The 21,430-nt window shown below is 46.1% G+C and overlaps 1 protein-coding gene across 4 annotated transcripts in view; it reads right to left on the reverse strand.

The window, feature by feature from the left end:
- The window catches only part of PPRC1 (PPARG related coactivator 1), a 210,497-nt gene that overhangs the window by 181,730 nt on the left and 7,337 nt on the right, over window positions 1–21,430 (reverse strand). The window contains exons 3-15 of one of the 4 annotated variants that reach the window (XM_060171442.1): window positions 19,746–19,892; window positions 19,531–19,623; window positions 16,530–19,419; window positions 15,809–15,862; window positions 14,988–15,045; window positions 14,189–14,259; window positions 12,303–13,017; window positions 9,689–9,835; window positions 9,522–9,591; window positions 9,296–9,417; window positions 8,944–9,095; window positions 8,318–8,417; window positions 8,015–8,129 (exon numbers count right to left, since the gene is read on the reverse strand). In XM_060171442.1, coding sequence (XP_060027425.1) covers window positions 8,123–8,129; window positions 8,318–8,417; window positions 8,944–9,095; window positions 9,296–9,417; window positions 9,522–9,591; window positions 9,689–9,835; window positions 12,303–13,017; window positions 14,189–14,259; window positions 14,988–15,045; window positions 15,809–15,862; window positions 16,530–19,419; window positions 19,531–19,623; window positions 19,746–19,892 — 4,626 coding nt within the window. In that variant the 3' untranslated portion in view covers window positions 8,015–8,122. Of the gene's footprint in view, window positions 1–8,014; window positions 8,418–8,943; window positions 9,096–9,295; window positions 9,418–9,521; window positions 9,592–9,688; window positions 9,836–12,302; window positions 13,018–14,188; window positions 14,260–14,987; window positions 15,046–15,808; window positions 15,863–16,529; window positions 19,420–19,530; window positions 19,624–19,745; window positions 19,893–21,430 lie in introns of those variants that run through there. The other 3 variants (XM_060171441.1, XM_060171439.1, XM_060171443.1) reach the window with 3 other exon arrangements.

Consider the following 21,430-nt stretch of genomic DNA (forward strand, 5'->3'; position numbering starts at 1 on the left):
GTCAGGAGTCATTGATTAAGCCAAGAAGCCTATTGATAGTTTAAAAGCCCTCAGGCTACCATAGCCTACAGGGGAAAAAAAAAAAAAGGCTTTTACACCACTGAACTCCAACTCAGGGATTGAAAAAACTGTTAACTTATATAAAATGGTTAAAACAACAAGAAAAAATAATGGAGACTCGAACCAGGACAAGAGTCCAGCTAAAAGTCCTCCAGAGGGCGAAGCACAAAACAACGAGTTCAACATCCAAACATTAGCTAAGGAAATAATAACAGGAGTGAGTAAAGAATTTGAAAAAATTGTAATCAGAACTGCAGGAACAACAAATGAGAATATGGAAGAAAATTCTAATAATCTCATGGTTATTAGAGAGCTGAAAGCTGAAATTGCTGAGCTAAGAAGGCAACTAGCTGAACAAGCTAAAACAGTATCAGAGCAGGGCAACAAAATAGATGAACTCCAGAAAGCAGTAGAGGGCAGAGAGAATAGAATCAATGAGGCTGAAGACAGAATTAGCAAGATTGAGGATGAATTAGAGACAACTAAAGAAGAAGTAAGAGATCTCAAAAAGAGATTAAGAGATGCTGAAAACAACAACAGAGTCCTATGGGATGACTTCAAAAGAAACAATATACGCATTATTGGCTTACCAGAGGAAGAAAGAGAAGGGGAGGAAGAAAGCGTTCTCCAGGCCATAATAGCTGAAAATTTCTCTAGTCTAGACAACACCAAAGACATAAAGATTCAAGAAGCCCAGAGGGTCCCAAACAGAATTAACCCAGACCTAAAGACACCAAGACATGTCATACTTAGATTGGAAAGGAATAAGGATAAAGAAAGGATCCTCAAGGCTGCAAGAGAAAAACAAAGAGTCACCTACAAAGGAAAACCCATAAGATTAGCAGCAGACTTCTCCATACAAACACTACAGGCCAGAAGAGAATGGCAAGATATCTATCGAGTGCTCAATGAGAAAGGCTTTCAGCCAAGAATACTATATCCTGCTAGATTGTCATTCAGACTAGATGGAAGCATCAAAACCTTCTCAGACAAGCAACAGTTGAAGGAAGCAACCATCACCAAGCCTGCCTTGAAAGAAGTTCTGAAAGGTTTCCTATAAACAACCAGACCACCACAAATAGAACACATATCAAAACACTCTAAAACTCTACAAGAATGGCGTTAAAATATCTTCAATCTTTGATATCAATAAATGTGAATGGCCTGAATTCACCTATTAAAAGACACAGAGTAGGAAGATGGATCAGAAAACACAACCCAACAATATGTTGTCTACAGGAAACTCACCTAACGTAACAAGACAAACACAGACTTAAAGTGAAAGGATGGAAAACTATCATTCAAGCCAATGGCCCACAAAAAAGGGCAGGAACAGCTATTCTCATATCTGACATGATAGACTACCCTATGATCCTGCAATTCCTCTCCTGGGGATATATCCTAAGGAACACAACATATCTATCCAAAAAAAATCTGTGTACACATATGTTCTTGGCAGCACAATTTGTAATAGTCAAAACCTGGAAGCAACCCAGGTGTCCAACAACAGATGAGTGGCTGAGCAAGTTGTGGTATATATACACAATGGAATACTACTCAGCTGTAAAAAATGGTGACTTCACCGTTTTCAGCCAATCTTGGATGGACCTTGAAAAAATCATGTTGAGTGAAATAAGTCAGAAACAGAAGTATGAATATGGGATGATCTCACTCTCAGGCCGAAGTTGAAAAACAAGATTAGAAAAGAAAACACAAGTCGAACCTGAAATGGAATTGGAGTATTACACCAAAGTAAAAGACTCTGGGGTGGGTGGGTGGGTGGGTGGGGAGAATACAGGTCCATGAAAAATGATGAATGAAATAGTGGGGGTTGTATTGTTGAATGGGAATCTGGGGAATGTTATGCATGTAAAAAAAAAAAAAAAAGTAGAAACGCAAAGCAGAAATTGACTGAGTTTGGAGTATGGCACCAAAGTAAGAAAGCAGAAGTACACTAGAGTTTGCAGTGAGTACCTCCCTAATACTTCCTCTCCACTTTTCCAAGCTTTGGGACCAGGATTGCTCAACAATTTGTTTGGCTTTGTATGTTAACTCTCTTTTCAGTCACCAGGTTCCAGGTGTCATCAGGATGCCGGCCAGACTTCCCTGGATTGAAGACACCACCAATGTGTCCTGGAGCTCAGCTTCCCCAGAGACCCATCCTACTAGGGAAAGAGAGAGGCAGACTGGGAGTATGGACTGACCAGTCAACACCCATGTTCAGCGAGGAAGCAATTACAGAAGCCAGACCTTCTACCTTCTGCAACCCTCAATGACCCTGGGTCCATGCTCCCAGAGGGATAGAGAATGGGAAAGCTATCAGGGGAGGGGGTGGGATATGGAGATTGGGCGGTGGGAATTGTGTGGAGTTGTACCCCTCCTACCCTATGGTTTTGTTAATTAATCCTTTCTTTAATAAAAAATTAAAAAAAAAAAAAGAAAAAGAAATTTAGTTTTTTTGAATAACTATATCCTATCTCCCCAGACATGAGCCTACTTATCTACTTTTATTGGATAGTGAGAGAAATCAGAGGGGAGTGGAGATAGGGAGAAAGACACCTGTAGCCGTGCTTCACCACTTGTGAAGTGGGTGGGGGCTAGGACAAAGTATGTGCTCAATTGCATGTACCATCACCTGCTTCTCACGCCCTGCCCGTCACTTTTTCAATCAGATAGAGGGACCTCAGCACCAGAGCTCCCTTGGGTACCGCAGCAGCCCCCATGTGGTGATAGGTTTCACCCTGGCATGCATCCTACCCAGTAAGCTCTCTCTAGTCCTTTTTTCTTTTTTTGCCACTGGAACCTCATGTTTTGCACAGTTCAACTGCTCACAACAGACATTGTCCCTTTCAGTTTCAAGACAGATTCGATTTGGAAAACAGACACTACACCATGCCACCATTCAGAGCTTCCCCTTCCTTAAGTGCCATGCACCCTGCCCCCATGTGATGCCAGGTACTCTGCCAAGGGTCCTTGAACATGGTAAAAACATGCACCCTAGCAGGTAAACTCTCTGCTTACCCTTTATTTTCTTTCATCTTTATTTTTTAATGACACAGAACAAACAGAGCATCATTCTGGTACATAAAATACTGTGGACTGAATTTTGCAATTCATGTGTAATCCAGCACTTTATCAAACACTATGCCATCTCCCAGAACTCCCTTTTATTTTTTTTCTCAGTCAATAGAGCCTTTATTAATATGCAAGTGCACACAGGTTTGCCTAATCTTCATTTCAGTTCTATTTCAATGTTTTAAACTTAAGGTTACTTCTGAATATAACATATAAAGTAACCCACTAAAATTGGTCAAAATTTAACTATTTTTAGCTAGCACTTAGGTCCTTAAACTTAATATCACTATTTGTGTTTATAATCATTACTTATCACCAGGTACCAGAATATAGTTCTTGAACTTGATGATCATCTATACTATGTATGTCTTAAGAAGCTACTAACCTAGTGGGGGTTGTATTGTTATATGGCAAACTGGGGAATGTTATACATGTACAAACTATTGTATTTACTGTTGAATGTAAAACATTAATCCCCAATAAAGAAATTTTTTTTTAAAAGTTACTAAAAAGGAGTTGGGCGGTAGCACAGTGGGTTAAGCACAGGTGGCACAAAGCACAAGGACCAGCACAAGGATCCCGGTTGGAGCCACAGGCTCCTCACTTGCAGAGGAGTGGGTTCACAGATGGTGAAGCAGGTCTGCAGGTGTCTTTCTCTTCCCCTCCTCTCTCCATTTCTCTCTGTCCTATCCAACAACGACGACATCAATAATAACTACAAAAATAAAAAACAAGAGCAAAAGGAAGTAAATAAAAATACTTTAAAGTTACTAAAATATATGCTGTTAAAATTTATATTTGATTGCTTTCAATAAGCCAGAAAATAAAATGTTTTTTTTTTTTTTTTTTTTTGCCTCTAAGGTTATTGCTGGGGCTCCTTGCCTGCACCACGAATCCACTGCTCCTGGAGACCATTTTTTCCCCTTTTGTTGCCCTTGTTTGATCATTGTTGTGGTTGTTATTGTTGTTGCTGTCGTTGGACAGGGCAGAGAGAAACTGAGAGAGGAGTGGAAGATAGAGGGGGGGAAAGATAGACACTTGCAGACCTGCTTCACCGCCTGTAAAGTGACTCCCCTGTAGGTGGGGAGCCGGGGGCTCCAACCCGGATCCATACTCTGGTCCTTGCGTTTTGTGCCACGTGCGCTTAACCCGCTGCGATACCACCAGACTCCCATGATGTAATTTCTTTTTATATAAATTATCTTCTGTTAATTAAAGTGTGTCTCAGTAAATTATAATCTGTGGGATTTCTTTTTTTTACTCCTTTTTTCTTTAAATTATTTCCCCTTTTGTTGCCCTTGTTGTTTAACATTGTTGTGGTTATTGATGTCATTGTTGTTGGATAGGACAGAGAGAAACGGAGAGAGGGGAAGACAGGAGGAAAGACACCTGTAGACTTGCTTCATTGTCTGTGAAGCGACGCCCCTGCAGGTGGGGAGCAGGGGGCTCGAACCGGTATCCTTAACTCTGGTCCTTGCGCTTTGCACCACGTGCGCTTAACCAGCTGCGCCACCGCCGACTCCCTATCTGTGGGATTTCTACAGAATTCACTTTATAAGATCATTAAGCTCTTATATTAAATAAGCACACACACAAAAAAAGACAGACTGACAGCATCCCTGCTTGCAAATGGGAAAAGCGCTGGAGTAGGGTTTGTTTTTAATTTTCAGGGTTTTTTTTTTTCAAGATTTTATTTATTTATTAATGAGAAACATAGGAGAAAGAGCCAGTCATCACTCTGGTACATGTGCTACTGGGGATTGAACTGAGGACCTCATGCCTGATAGTCCGATGCTTTATCCACTGCACCACCTCCCAGACCACTGGAGTAGGGTTTTTTATTGTATTCCTGTTAGCAGTCAAGCAGTGCTGTCACTATAGGGTCTATAAAGTCTGAATCTTAGTTCTTGCAGACTGGTCTAATATGGACCAGTTTCTCTGAAAACTGAAACCATAAACAACCAAGATCTATAAATGTAATTTTTTTCCCTTAAAAGAATTTACACATTGTGGGAGTCAGGTGGTAGCGCAGCAGGTTAAACGCATGTGGCACAAAGCAGGGGAGTCGCTTCACAGGCGGTGAAGCAGGTCTGCAGGTGTCTTTCTCTCCCCCTTTCTGTGTCCCCCCTCTCCATTTCTCTCTGTCCTATCCAATGACAGCAACAATAATAACTGCATGCTTCCCAATCCTCTACACTAATGATTCAATTAGGAGGAGCACTAGGATCATTCATAAATCTAATTTTATTATTTTTTATTTTAATTTTTTATATTTATTTCCCCATTTGTTGCCCTTGTTTTTCACTGTTGTTGTAGTTATTATTGCTGTTGTTAGTGATGTTGTCATTGTTAGGACAGAGAAATGGAGAGAGAAGGGGAAGACGGGGAGAGAAAGACACCTGCAGACCTGCTTCACTGCCTGTGAAGCGACTCCCCTGCAGGTGGGGAGCCGGGGACTCAAACTGGGATCCTTACACTGGCCCTCGGGCTTTGCACCATGTGCGCTTAACTGCTGTGCTACTGGCCAACTCCCATAAATATAATTTTAAAGATCTAGGTAAAGACTACAGTGAGACTCTTAGACAATAAATATACTCACAAGGGACTGTGTAAGAAATAATTTAATTTTTTTTATATATATTTTATTTTTTTCCCTTTTGTTGCCCTTTTTTTTTTTTAATTGTTGTAGTTATTGTTGCTATTGTTGGATAGGACAGAGAGAAATGGAGAGAGGGAGGGGAAGACAGAGAGGAGGAGAGAAAGATAGACACCTGCAGACCTGCTTCACTGCCTGTGAAGCGACTCCCCTGCAGGTGGGGAGCCAGGGTTCGAACCGGGATCCTTATGCCGGTCTTTGTGCTTTGCGCCACCTGCGCTTAGCCCGCTGTACTACAGTCCGACTCCCAATTTTTTTATTTTTTATAATTTGTTTTGACCAGAGCACACTCAGCTCTGTTGGTAGTGCCAGGGATCAAACCTAGGACCTTTTACATACAAATATCCTTTTTTAAAAAATTTCTTTATTGGAGGATTAATGTTTTAGTCGACAGTAAATACAGTAATTTATATATGCACATTTCCCAGTTTTCCACATAACAGTACAACCCCACTAGGTGCTCTGCCATCCTGTTCAAGGACCTGAACTCCCTCCCCACCCCCAGTCATTTATTTTGGTGCAATAAACCAATGTATGCATGTATCCTATACTTTTTTTTTTTTTTTTTAAACCAGAGCACTGCTCAGCTCTGGTTTGTGGTGGCGCAGATTGAACCTGGGACCTCAGCGCCTCAGACATGAGTCTCTGCATAATTATTATGCTACCTACTCCTACTCCCTGGGTCCCTTTTTCCTCCTCCCCAAGACTTCACATGTACTTTCTCACTGATCCATCTCTTATTTTTATTTATTTTTTATTATTTTTATTTGCTTATTGGATAGACAGCCAGAAATTGAAAAGACAAGGGAGAGAGGGAGAGATAGACACCAGAAGCACTGCTTTACCACTCGTAAAATTTTCCCCATGCAGATGGGGGCTGGGGGCTCAAACTTAGGTCCTTGCGCACCATAATGTGTGCTCAACCAGGTGCGCCAGCCCCTCACTCACTGATCCATCTCTACAACACCTCAAATGCTTTTCATGAATATGAAAATACCTGAGTCAAGGGCCTTACGCATGTACAATAAGGTCAAATGTAACCAAGAGCCTCGCTTTTTGTATTCTTAAAAAAAAAAAAAAAAAATCAATGTCTCTTGGTGTTGTCCACAGGGCTAAGTATCGTACCCAGGTCCTGACACAGTAATTAATGTGTGCTTTTCGTCTGCTATGTTATCACCTCCTGGCCCTCAGATGACTTTTTTTGCCATTTGAAAGCACTAGCTAACATAACTGATTTCATGGGAAACAACACACTTTTAAAAAGACAAAGTTTTCCCAGGTGTCCAACAACAGATGAGTGGCTGAGCAAGTTGTGGTATGGAATGGAATACAACTCAGCTGTAAAAAATGGTGACTTCACCGTTTTCAGCTGATCTTGGACAGACCTTGAAAAATTCATGTTGGGAGTCGGGCGGTGGTGCAGTGGGTTAAGCGCACGTGGCGCAAAGCGCAGGGACCGGCGTAAGGATCCCGGTTCGAGCCCCCGGCTCCCCACCTGCAGGGGAGTCGCTTCACGGGCGGTGAAGCAGGTCTGCAGGTGTCTATCTTTCTCTCCCCTCTTTCTCTGTCTTCCCCTCCTCTCTCCATTTCTCTCTGTCCTATCCAACAGCAAATCAACGTCAACAGTGGCAATAATAACCGCAACGAGGCTGCAACAACTAGGGCAACAAAAAGGGGGAAAAATGGCCTCCAGGAGCGGTGGATTCATGGTGCAGGCACCGAGCCCAGCAATAACCCTGGAGGAAAAAAAAGAAAAAAAGAAAAATTCATGTTAAGTGAAGTAAGTCAGAAACAGAAGGATGAATATGGAATGATCTCACTCTCAGGCAGACGTTGAAAAGCAAGATCAGAAAAAAAAAAAAAAAAAAAAAAAAGTAGAACCTGAAATGGAATTGGCGTATCGCACCAATGTAAAAGACTCTGGGGGAATACAGGTCCAAGGATGACAGAGGACCTAGTGGGGGTTGTATTGTATATTGTTATATGGGAAACTGGGGAATGTTATGCATGTACAAACTATTGTGTTTACTGTTGAATGTAATACATTAATTACCCAATAAAGAAAAAAAAAAAAAAAGAAGACAAGTTTTGAGTCCAATCAGATTTTGGACAAGACCAAAGGAGTCCCAGGAATTCAGTGGAGGTATGCATGTCCTTGATTGTGTTTAAAGAGGAAAAGCATATGTCCAGCTCTAGTACCACAGAAGAAGCACAACAGTAATGTTCTTTCTCGTTCATTTTATTAGTCTGCATAGTAACTTAAGATATTCCAAACACTGGGGGAACCCCACAGCCTCATCCATCTTACATAGGAATGCAAGTTAATTTGATTCAATGCCTGTTATAAAAAAAGAAATACCCCTTTTTAAAAAATCTGATTAACACTTTTTTATTTCACTTTTTTCCATTTCTTTATAAAACAGTCATCATCTCAACTAGCAGCTCTCTCCCCTAGAGTGGGGGAGGGGGAGGTGGAGGTTGCACACCTCCAAAGAAAAGGGAAAGGGGAGAAGGGCCCAGGGTTACCTCCTGAGGTTCTTCTGGGCCTTTTTCAACAATGTGTCAAAGTCAAGAGAATCAAATTTGCTCTTTACAGGAGCAGGGTCAAAGTCTTCCCGATTGGAGTCTATAATGGTAGAGAGAGAAAGAAATAATATTACTGAATTTCCCAACCACAAGCACTTTAATGGCTAATCACCTCCTATCCCAGTAAGAGATGGAGATAAAACTGGCCTGATTCATTCATAGTGGGGCCTATACATTTACAAAGGTTTAAAAATTACTTTAGAGGGTGGGAATAGGTAGCTAATGGTTATACAGAGACTCTCATGCCTGAAGCCCCAAAGTCCCAGGTTCAATCCCCTGCACCACCATAAACCAGAGCTGAGCAGAGCTCTGGTTTAAAAAAAAAAATAGTTGCTTTAGAAATGGAAATGTATTAATAACAATTACTGACTGGATAAGGGAAAAAAAACAAACAAACCTGATTTTAAGTCAGTGAGACAGGAGAAGCCCCACTCCTCCTCTCACCCCACCTCTTAGATTCTTTGTGTATCAGATGAAGACAAGTCTTCCCAGTCTTACTCTCAAAAGGCCATGAGCTTTTCTAGGGGAGATGCAGTATACCTCAATTCCAGGGCTCCCCAACTCACCAAGATCAGAATAGCTCCTCTTGCAGAATTGCCTTCGGCCTCCAAAACAGAGGTCAAAGGGCTGCTCATCTCCCTGCCTCAGCTTGTGGCCACTCTCGATGGCTGCAAATGCCTCCTCAGCATAGCGGTAAGTAACGAAGCCATAGTTGTCACTGGTGGTAAGAGTGAGGCAGGGGAGGGTATTGGCTCTTTGGGCACATGCAATGGAGTAGAGAAGGCCTTCCAGGCTACAAAGTGGGGCTGGGATGCTTCTCATTCCCCAAATATCCAACCCTCACTGTAGCAATGAAGGTGGCCCTCACTACCAGCATACCAGAACTAAGCAGAAAGGACAGCCTGACCCCAAGCTCACCCCTGGACTCGGAAGTGGATGGTGCATTCCTCAATCTCTCCAAAAACAGAGAACCTCTGCTTCAACTCTGACCGAGTCATGCGGCCAGGGATCTTCCCAATGAAAACCACTCTTCTTTCTTCCTACACCAACAAAAATTGACACATCATGAACCCAGGCACAGCTGCAGACAACTGAACAAAAGGCTCAGGAGCAAGCACCTTCTGCCCACAAACTCTCTACTCACTATTGCACGCTCCTTCTGCAGTACTCTCTGCCTTTGGTAATGGTCATGTGAACGGTGGTAAGAGTTGTACCTGTCCAAAGAAGAAACCATCAGTCCCCAAGAAATCTGAGGCTCAGACATCCAGGCACCTGCATCCCTGATATCTGACTCCCTGATCACGTGCTCACCGGCGCCTCCTGTCACTTCTCCGGCGGGGAGATGGAGATCGAGAGCGGCTGCGGGAACTGGATGATGAAGAAGATGTTGAGGAGGAAGATGAAGAGGAAGAAGAGGAAGAGCATCTTCGGGAATGCCCAGAGGAACTGCAACTGGACCTAGAGTACAAAAGAGCCCACAGGAAAGCTGGGAATGGTGAAGGTATATTCAATTTACCTCACCTTGGCCCCAGCTCTGTCACCATCAGGAAGCTCGAACCAAAGGCAAAGCAGAAGAGTCTAGAAGTCTTCACATCCAAGGCCCTCGTGTACTTTAGATGCATCTAATATGTTTCAGAGGATTTGGGCAGGTTATAGGTATTTTTTTATTTGCTGGAGGCCAAGTGCACATAGTACAAAGAGTAAGAATCTGCAGACCCTGGTTTGAGCCCCCAACTCCTGCAAGGAGTTGCTTCACAAACCGTGAAGCAGGTCTGCAGGTGTGTTTTTCTCTCCTCCTATCTACCCCATCTCTCTCAATTTCTCTCTGTCCTATCCAAAAAATGGGGAAAATGTCCACCAGGAACAGTGGATTCATAGTGCAGGCACTGAACCCAGTGATAACCTTGGAGGCACAGCACTATTTCACCACTTGTGAGGCTTTCCCCCATGAGGCGAGGACCAGGGAGCTTGAACCTGGGTCCTTGTGCACTTAACGAAGCGCACTACCGCTGGACCCCTACTTTTTTTCATTTTATTATTTTATCTTTAAAAAGATTTTATTTATTTCTGAGAAAGATAGGAGAAGAAAGAACCAGACATCACTCTGGCACATGTGCTGCCAGGGATCAAACTCGGGACCTCACGCTTGAGAGTCCAAAGCTTTATCACAGAGCCACTTCCTGGACCACAGACCCCTACTTTTAATAATATAATTAAAGTTTGGAAAATATTTAAACTAGCAGAAAGAAAATTAACCTCTGAAAAAAAAAAAGATATAATTATGAGAGGGGAGAGAGAACCAGAGCATCACTCTGGCACATCCCATGCCAGGGATTTCATGCTTAAGAATTCAACACTAAAAAAAAAAAAAATTCAATACCTTATTCACTGCACCACCTCATGGAATACAAAAAAAAAAAAAAAAAAAAAACAGAGGTCTCACAACCAGTGGAAGCCTAGGCCTTTGAGCTCCCGCTCCCTTTTCCCTTTGTATACTTCAAAAAGTGTTCAAGGACCAAAACATAGTAGAAAAGTAACTGTCCTAGATCAGTAATGGGCCAGTTCTGAAGATAACACTTCACCACCAAAAAAAAAAAAAAAAAAAAAACCCAAGAACTCTGGGGGCTGGGCAGTAGTGTAGCAGGTTAAGTGCTCATGGCACCAAGTTTAAGGACCAGCGTTAGGATCAGGTTCCAGCCCCCGGGTCCCCACCTGCAGGGGGGTTGTTTCACAGGTAGTTAAGCAGGTCTGCAGGTGTCTGTCTTTCTTTTCCCCTCTTTGTCCTATTCAATAATAGCAGCTATAACAACAAGGGCAACAAAAAATGGGAACAATGGCCTCCAGAAGCAGTAGATTTGTACTGCAGCCACCAAGCCCCAGCGATATCCCTAGAGACAAATAATAATAAAATAAACAAACAAAAAATCTTCATTGAGGGGAAAATTTGGGTCTCAGAGAGCTATAGCCAAAAAACAGACGAAGCAATAGGAAATGACCTAAATGTTTTCCTCAGCAGACGACTAAGGACTACTTTCCATTAACAATACTCTTCCCTGCATACCATCAGTAGAAACAGTAGAAATGGGGAGACAGGCGGTGGAGCAGCAGGTTAAGCGCACATGGCACAAAGTACAAGGACCAGTGTAAGGATCTCAGTTCGAGCCCCTGGCTCCCCACCTGCAGGGAAGTCGCTTCACAGGTGGTGAAGCAGGTCTGCAGGTGTCTATCTTCCTCTCTCCCCCTCTCTGTCTTCCCCTCCTTTCTCGATATCTCTCTGTCCTATCCAACAACGACATCAATAACCACAACAATGTTAAACAAGGGCAACAAAAGGGAAAATAAATATAAAAAACCAGTAGAAATAAGGAATACATGGTACAGTACACATAGGACTCAACATGGTTAAGATCAAATCCTAGTGACAAAGGAGGGAACTTGGTAGACAGCATGCAGTACTTCCATGCATCATGGGTTCAACTCCTGGCTTCACTTCACATATCCTGAAACTGTGGTCTAGTGGTCTGCCTTGTTAAATAAATACTTTAAGTAATCTGGGAGATGGTGCAGTCAATCATGTTAAGACTCTCAAGCATGAATTCTAAAATTCAATCCCCAGCATTACATGTACCAGTGATGCTGTTTCTCTCTCTCTCATTAATATATAAATCTTTTTTTTTTTTAAATAATCAATAGCCCTAACAGTTTCACCAATGTCAAAGTCTCAAAAAAAGAGAAAACCTCAGGCATTCCCCAAGGCTATAATTGGGGAATTATATTATGAGAAATTGTCTTCTCATAGCCTAATCCTTCCATAATCCACAGAAGGGGCAGAAGATAAGTGTCAAACTCAGTGTGCAAGTTTCCCAAGTAAACCACAACAGCTGATAAGCTTCCTAAGTGGAGAGGACCTAACGTAAGAGCTCACCTTCGCCACCTCTTGTGTGGGGGGGAGAGGGACCTGGACCGGGATCGGGATCGGGATGAGGAAGACGACGATGAGGATGAAGATGCTTCACTGGTCCGGTTGGACCCAGAGCTGACAGAACGGCTGCGGCCCCGACGGCCTTGCCAGCCCTGGTTTGGGGGGCTGGTTGACCTGCAGGCTTTTCGGTAACAACGCACTGAAGGCTGCGTGGCTGAGGGCTCAGGGGGAGTCCTAGTGTCATTCCGGCAAGGTGAGGCCTCAGGGGACAGCAAGGCAGATGGGGCAAGGCAAGGGGCTGAGGGATCTGCTTGCTCATTGCTAGTCCTGTGATCAAGGGGCTCCTGGGAGACAGCAGTGCGTGGGGGCACTGGGGTGCCTGGGCCCAGGGATAAGACAGGTTTGATGGTGATGTCCTGATGGCGTTTGACATTCCATCGGGACCCCACCTCTGGAATGACTAGGGCTGGCATCTTTTTGGGGGGTGTCCTGCTCCGAACACAATAGTCATGGTCACCCGAGCCCACATGGACTGGACTAGGGCCACGGACCCCTTCTTGGAGGCGGGCTGCAGCTGGATGTTGGGCCTCTGTAACTCCTTCAGGCTTCAGGGTTCCCTCCTGGGCGGTGGACTTAGGAGATTTGGCTTTGGCCAGCAGTGAGACAGCAGCCAGGGGCTTCCATAACTGGTGGGGAGGGGTAGCTGGAGGGGTGAGCCCTGTGAGGGGAGGGAGGACGGAGATAGCAGGATGAGATCTGATTCTACACTTCCAAATGCTGTGCATTCAGGCTCCAGAGACCCCAGCCTCATCTCACAAAGTACACCAACAGTAAGCAATAGTCCAACTTCTCCCATGTTGCAACAAACTAGTCCTTCCAAGTTTCCCAGCACCAGAACTAGCAATAGAAACCTAGCCAACTAGGGTCATCTTCCTGAACCCCTCTTCTCACTGCCCAAGCCTTACTGGGGATCAGGTCCTATCTAGTCTCTCTTCATTCACAGACCCAGCCCTTCCACCCAGCCCCAGCTTGTGGGTTGCATTTTGCCCAGACTCATGGGATCAGCACTGATGACCACCAACTTTAGTCTCCATACCCATCCACCAATCTTCTATCCCTGCTGGAAGGAACACATGAAAACCAATCTGGTAAGGCTTGTCAATTGTTTCTTCAATGCATGAGATAAAATTGAAACAGTTTAACATGACACTGGAAGTTGTATAATTTGACCTACTTACCACTCCAATTCTCTCTCTTTTTAATCTTTATTTATTTATTAAATAGACAGTAATTAAGAGAGAAGGGGAAATAGAGGGGGAGAGAGACACCTGCAGCACTGCTTCATCAGTCGAAAAGCTTTCCCCCTCGAGGTGGGGACCGGGGCTTGAACCCAGGGCCTTGCATATTGTAACACGTGTGCTCAACCAGGTGTGCCACTACCCAACCCTGTCTCTTGCTCCAAATCTGTGCACCACCCTAGTCAGTGACTAATTAGTCAAACCAAACCACTCACAATTCCAAGACTTAACAGGCTAGCTGCTAGCTTGTTTCTTCAGTTCACCTAAGGTGCTCCATCTACCTAGACTGCCCATTCCCTACCTCTGACTGTTAGCTGTTATCTTCTCAAGTCTCAACTCTCAATGTTGACTTCCGTATACCCCATACCTGTCTCCTCCCTTGAAACTCCACAATAATTCAGTCTTGAACACACAACCCGACACTTAAAATGCAGATGTTTATACATCAGCCTCCTTGGACAGTGAGGTCCTCAACGCTGAGGATCTGACCTCTAAGTCCCCAATACCAATGCTTTCTTGTTGCAGAACAGGTTCTACAGACATTTTGCTGCATAAACTAATCGAAGGTAGAGTTCCCCACCCTGAACCCACCTGCCACGTTGGCCAGTTCTGGGGCTTGTAAGCGGTCTAGGGGCCTCTTCTCCTGGGGAGTGTCAACTCTGCTGGCGGGGGAAAAGGGAAAGCCTGGTTCATTGCCTCTATAACATCTTGTACACTTGTGATCCTCAAAGCAATGGGAGGAAATACATGCAGAGGAGAACGAGGCACACACTGTCCTGTCATTCTCCTCAAAAGGTATCTTAGTGAACAAATTAGTCTGGCTCCCCACTCAATTTGGCTTAACTCCAGGTGGCAGCCAACTAGAACTTTGAATGCTCCACCCACCACCAACAAGCCAGGCGCCTCACCTGCCCAGCTTACACAAACCCAAAAATCTTTGTGGAGAACATGTTTGACAGAATAGGACAGGATATCACAAACACGAAAATGGCCTATCAGGACTGGTAGGTGGGGAAACAAGGTCTATCATGCCTGCATCCTCCAACAAGTAAGGGAAGGCAAGAAAGACCCCCGTTTTATTTTACACCATCACTAGTGTTGAACAAGCCTTAAAGTTCATGAAGAGAAAGAAATCATGACTTTGCCAGAAGGTAAGAGGCACTTCCAGGACATATGGAATTTTCGACTGGAATCAGCTGGAGGATAGTACAGATCCTCTGACCTCACTACCCAAGACGCTGCCCAGCCGTGTTGGGAGTGGGGAGGAAAAGACTCTATAAAGCTGGTACACATCCCCTGTGACAGTGGCATCCAGTTGCTGGTCCTGGAGCGCCGGCCGGCTGCTGACCAATAGCTGTAGGGTAACTCTCTCAAGTTTCTCTATACTCACCCTGAGTTTCCTACAGCCAAGTTGTCAGCAGGAGCCGGGGGAGGGCACTCCTTTTTGGCTGTAAAGAAATCATACTAGTTAAAAGCCCAACCAGGTGATCCACATTGAGGAGGCACAGAAAGGTTGGCTTTGAGACCCAAAGCAGAAAAATTCAATCTGCCTCTACTCCACTGGGCTCCCCTCAGAGATCCATTCTCCTCTAAAGGGTAGCCAGGTACAATGCTGAATGCCTCATCAGCTCAAAAACACTCATGTTCCCCACTGCTCACTTAAAAGTCCAAGTTTCTAAGCCTGATATTCAAGGTGCTGCATGACCACTTACCACCCTCATCTTCAGTAGCCCATTCTTGATCTACACTCAATGGATTTTGTCCTGTGCCTGCCACCAACCCAGGAGTCACTTTTCAGGATTTTCTCTCTAGATAAAAGCTGCTTCAGAATAGTACCCAGTTATTCCTTGTACTAAGCAAACCACTCACTGCTTAACCACTTACATTCCTTCCTATAGGTCTATTTTCCATACACTAATTTGGTAAACCTGTTTCATTCAAGGTCCAACTTGAAAGCTACTTCCTTCTAGAAAAATGCTGCCAACAATGCAATCAACCTGAACCTCTGTCCATCTGTTTTTTTCTATTTCTGGCCACATTGTACCATAACCCTCCCTTCTCAGGCTTAGGTTGTCACAGATGAATCTTACCTCCTCATTCGCAATTAGGGGGCTTCTCTAATAGCTGAGATTACCGCACCCCACTATAAGCAACTACAGCTGGGCCCAGAGGAAATGTTAACAAAAAAGGAATGGAGCATAGCTCCCTCACCTTCTGACTTCTCAAACTGCTCCAACAGACTGGACAGATCCGATGCCTCGATACCTGTAAGATTTGAAACCAGCTCCTATTGACTGAAGTCATATGTCCCAGGAAGCCCCAAATCACCTCACACTTTAAGCAAATCTAGAGTTCTGCCTCTCAAAAATACTCTCCAAAGAGAGTTACCTCAGCAGTAGGACAAGGGACTTGAATGTGAGAGGTTTCCAGGTTCAACCCCTGGCTGACTACCATATGCTAGAGAGAAGGCAAAGTTTTGGTTAAAAACAAACCAGAAAAGAAAAAAAAAAAGAAAGCCAATAAAGGGTTGAGGAGATTGTATAATGGTTATGCAAAAGACTTTCATGCCTGAGGCTGAGATGTCAGATTCAATTCCAGAATGGGGTAGAGCTCTGGTTTGGGAAGGGAAGGGAGGCAAGCTAACAAATGTCATTTCTACCAAGATGGTTTATCCTATCCTAGGAAGACACTCTCCATCCAACTGTGTGCCTTTCTTTATTATGGTCTATTTATTCGTTATTGGATAAAGAAAGGAAGATGGAGAGACAGAGAGACACCTGTAGCCCTGCTTTATGAAGCTTTTCCCCTATAGGTGGGGACCAGGGGCTTGAACCTGGGTCCTTGTGCACTGTAATGTGAGCACTTAACCAGGTGCACCACCATCTGGCCCTGTGTGCCTTTCTTCATGCCAGCTGAACTGAGTGGCACTCACCGATCTCACTGATGAAAGCCTGCACCACATCATCAGGACCCTGGGTTTGTGGATTAGGGAGGAAGGTGAGTTTCCTTAAACGAGCTGGGTGGACAGCAGGCAGCCTAGGAACACTGCTTTGCCTTGCTGTGGACTTAGAAACAACCTTGACAACAGGAGAAGGTGGCTTCTCCTTGGGCCTGGTCTCCTGAGCCTCAGGCTTCACTGTCTCCAATTCAGGCTCCTCAACAGTCACACTCTCAGCAGACAGACATGGTGTAGTCTTGACCAGAGGACTCTGCACTGGGGATGATGCCTTGTGTTTCCGATGTGGAGATGCAGACACTGGCTTAACCTCCACTTCAGTGGTATCTATCTGTGCAACTCCCTGGGCAGCTGGCCCAGGAGCAAGGGGAGGAGCCACCGGCACAGGAAGTACACTTTCAGACACAGACAGGTCAGCTGAGCTGCCACAGGGCTCCACTGCAGGTGGGGGGACAGCCCTCCCACCAGAGGCTAGAGGCAAAGGAGGTGGGGGCACAGTGGGCCAGAATGGAGGGTGCTGCAGCCCTGGGCCCCATCCCACAGGCCCATAGGCACAATTAGAGCTATAAGGTGGGACTGGGGTGGGAGGAGGTACCCAAGGCACATTGCACGTGGGGGGCACAGCATAGGTGCCAGGAGTACCAGACACTAGGGGCACCGTTGGTGGCGGAGGCAGGCAAGGATAGCCAGAAGGGGACACAGGGGGGTAGCAAGGCCAAGGTGGCAAGGGGGCATAATGAGTGTAAGGATCAGGTGGCACTGGCCCCATAGTCATTGGGAGACTAGGAGGCTGCAAGGGTGGTGGGGGCAGGCTGGGGACCCCGTGTCCATTTGTGGGAAGGGGTAGCATGGGGGTCATGCCCAAGCCACCGGGGGAAAAAGGCAAAGCAGTGGACATCAGGGAGGGCATGGACTGCACAGCAGGAAGCAGAGGTCTCACTGGCTGTGGTATCTCTTGGGATGGCAGCTGCTCTGTGAGAGCAGAGACCACAAGTTTGCCGACAGGTAGCTCAGGGCTAGGAGAAGCAGGGCTGGGGGCCACAGGCATAGATCCAGCCTCGGGAGCAAGCTCGGAGCTTCTCTGCCTTGTGGTCTTCTTGGCTGGGGCTGGCGGAATGACTAGACAAGGGATGTCTGCCAGCCCTGTGGGGGTCTCTGGCAGGCTGGGCCACTTCCCTGCAGGGGGCTGGGAACTCTTCTCTTCTGCATCTGCTTGGCGCTGCTGCCTTCGTCGTCGGTACTCAGATAGACTAAGAGGTCGAGGTTTGGCTTCCTGGGTTGTGACACTGGTGCCACTTTCCACCTTCAGAGGGCCCGTAGCCTTGGAGGGGTTTGAGGACTCTGACTCCAGGAGGAGCTGAGAGGCTGGACTTCCCTGGGCTAACGATAACGCAGCACGCCTGGGATCTGTGGGCCTGGATTTCACCAGCACAGGTTCCACAGGAGCTGGGTGATCAGGAACAGAATCAGCTACTGCTGGGACAGCTGGGACATGGTTGGTGACTGGTGGAAGATCATCTGAGATGGGAACAACTACAGCAGGGTCCTCAGCTACTGATTCAGCCAGGACAGGGTCGATCAGCAACGACTCGGCTGGGAGACGGTCAACCAGCTTGGTGTTAGTTGAAGCAAGGTCAACCAGAGCAGGGCCAGCAGGTGACGGGTCAGCAAAAACAGAGTCAAGGGCAGTGGGATCAGCCTCAGAGTCAAGTGGCATATTATCAGCTGCAGCAGAGTCTCCCAGTGAAAGATGGACTGAAACAGAGTTGGCTTGGATGATGTCAACCATCTTGGGAGAGAAGTCTAGAGGACCTTTTTTAGGGGAACTAGTTTGTTCAGAACTACTCTCCAAGTCCACAGAGCTAGGTTTTTCCAAGGCAGCTGCCCAGGCCCGAGCCCAGGCCCGGGGCTTCCCCCTACCTTGGGGAGGCCCAACCTCTCTCCGAAGTTCCTCCCGAGGCAAGCTACCTGCCTGCGAGATCACCTCTGAAGCCACTTTAGACTGTCCACGAGAAGAGGACCGTAGCCGCCTGCCACAGCCTTCTGCACAGGCTGCTGACTGTTCCTTGTTCTTCTTCCTCCTGTTCTTTTGAGCCCTCTGGGAACTCAGCACTGTGTTACCTGGTGGGTTGTGAGGGCCCTTGGGTGCCACTGGCTCCATGACCTCCGTGGGCTCCAACATGCAGGCTGGCTCTAATTTTCCCTCCGAGTCCAGTGACAACACCTCTTTCTCAGGGCAGAGGGTTTCCTTGGGCACAGCAGCTTCTGTCTCTGTTTCTATTTCAGGCAAGAGCAACTGCAAGGAGGGGCTGGTGTCTAGCGCATCTTCCAGGAGCACAGGCTGGGGTCCAGGTGGGATCTGCCGCACCACAACAGGAATCTCCAGGTCACTGCCAGCTGTGGCCGCCTGGCCTACAATCTCCAACACCACACAGTCTTCAGGTAGTGTCAAGTCATCTGGCTGCTCCTGCAGCTCACTCTCGAGTGCAGTCAGCTGAGTGAGGTTAGGCAGACAGTATGGGTGCATGGCTCGCACTAGCTCACTCAGTGAGGAGATGCTCTCATCACCAGCTGGCTGCACCAACATCTCTGCTGCCATTGTGTCTTCCTCTTCGGGGCAAGCCAGGTGCATAGGGAAGTCTGAGATGTTGCTCATAGAGTTGGTGAGCTCCCCAGTAAGCACCTGGCCACTGAAACTAGCCAGCTCCTCCTCTTCTTCCCCATCACTACGCTGCAGGGGGGGAGAGGACTGGCCCCAGCGGGGTCTCGATCTTGGGGGTCTCCAACTAGGCAGCTTGGGGGAAGATGTCTCCAAGAAAGGGGGTGGGGAGAAATCCCAAGAGGGATCTGTAAGAGACATGTCAACCTGCAGAAGAGAAGAAAAGCTGCAGGTGTTTTCCCCTGGAATGCATTTTCCCATGCCCGTCCCCACACACCCCTCCCGCAGGACTCCCTAGGGGAGGTTTCCCCCACTCACTTTGCTACTGCCTGTACTTGGCCCCAATGGATCAACCGGGGTGATTAGGTCACGTTCTGGGGGTGTCCGAGAAAGGGTAATCAGCTTGTGCAGCTAAGAGGGAGAAAAAAACATGAGTTTGTGCTTCAGAATCATGCAAAGAGGCCCACAGCCCTGGTTGTAACTTTTGCATCAGCCAAGCATACCTCCTCTCCTTTCCCTGGCCCCACACTCACAGAGGAGCTTTCCCGAGGTGACACAAGCAGTTCCGAGTCAGGAATGCTGTCGAATGGAGACAGATTCTCAGAATCTGCATTGTCCAAGATCTCCGTCAGAGCTGTGAGCAGCGACACTTCATTCTGGTCCTCCAGTGATAGCCTGCTCTGCTCCAGAAAAACAACAAAAAGGTGTCATCAACATCCCTACGATACTGGGCCACCAAGGACTGAATGCCAAGAAAATCAGTTCTGACTAGGTTCAGCTTAATCTGCCAGAGTGATCTGTGAACAGTTCAGCTGGTAGTGCGTAGGACCCATGCCTAATGCCCCCAGTTGAATCCCTGGTATATAGTGGAGTGGTGCTCTTGCTTCTCTTTCTCTCATGTGAAACTATCTAATATGAAGAAATAAGTATTTGAAAACTATGAGTCAGGGTGGCCCAGGATGTGGTACAGTGAATAGAAACAATGCTATTTCAAGCATAAGATCCAGAGTTCAATCCCCAGTATTATTTGTGGCAGAATGATGCTCTAGTTCTTGGTCTCATCAATAAATAAAATACTTTATTTTAAAAAGATATATATATGGCAGGAGAGATAGCATAATGGTGATGCAAAGACTCTCGTGCCTGAGGCTCTGAGGTAGGTCCCAAGTTCAATCCCCTGTAACACCATAAGCCAGAGCTGAGCAGTGCTCTGGTAAAAATAAAATAAAATAAAATAAAATCCAGAGGCTGGGCAGTGGCACACCTGGTTAAATACATGTGCACAATGACCCAGGTTCAAACCCCTGGTCCCTACCTGCAGGAGGAAGCTTCACAAGCAGTGAAGTAGTGCTGGAGGTTCTCTCTCTCATTTTCCATCCCCCTTCCCTGTCAATTTCTCTCTGCTCTATCAAATAAAATAAAATAAAGCTAAAAAGTCAGAAGCTGGGATATCTCTCACCTGGCAAAGTACACTTTACCATATGCAAGGCCCTGGGTTTAAGCCCCCGACCACCTCATGAGAGAACGACGTAAAGGGGAAAGCTCCAGAAGTGTGAAGCGGTGCTGAGTTCTCTCATGTGCTAGCTAAAATAGTAATGATGATGAACAGTGGTCTAGGAGGTGGCACAGTGGATAAAGCACTGGAATCTCAAGCATGAGGTCCTGAGTTCAATTCCCAGCAGCGAATGTACCAGAGTGATGTCTGGCTCTTTCTATCCTATATTTCTCATAAAATCTTTTACAAAATTGAAAATAAGGGACTAGGCAGTGGTGCACCTGGTTATGTGCATACACTATGGTGTACAAGTACCTGGGTTCAAACCCCTGGTCCCCACCTGCAGGGACAAAGCTTCAGGAGTGGTGAAGCAGGGCTGCAGGTGTCTCTGTCTCTCTCCCTCTCTATGTCCTCTTCCCCTCTCAATTTCTCTGTCTCTAATAATAAAGAAATAAAATTTAAAAAATAAAGATCGACAGAGATGAGCCCACCAGAAATAGTGGAATCACACATGCATGAAGCCCTGGTGGAAAAAATAAATGAGTTAAGGGAGCCAGGTGGTGGCGCCCCTGGTTAAGCACACACATTACAGTGCACAAGGATCCAGGTTCAAATCCCTGGTCCCCACCTGCAGGGGGAAAGCTTCATGAGTGGTGGAGCAGGGCTGCAGGTGTCTCTCTCTTCCTGTCTCCCCCTCCTGTCTCAATTTCTGTCTCTGTCCAA

Source organism: Erinaceus europaeus, chromosome 14 (assembly GCF_950295315.1).
Source record: "Erinaceus europaeus chromosome 14, mEriEur2.1, whole genome shotgun sequence".
NCBI classification, from domain to species: domain Eukaryota; kingdom Metazoa; phylum Chordata; class Mammalia; order Eulipotyphla; family Erinaceidae; genus Erinaceus; species Erinaceus europaeus.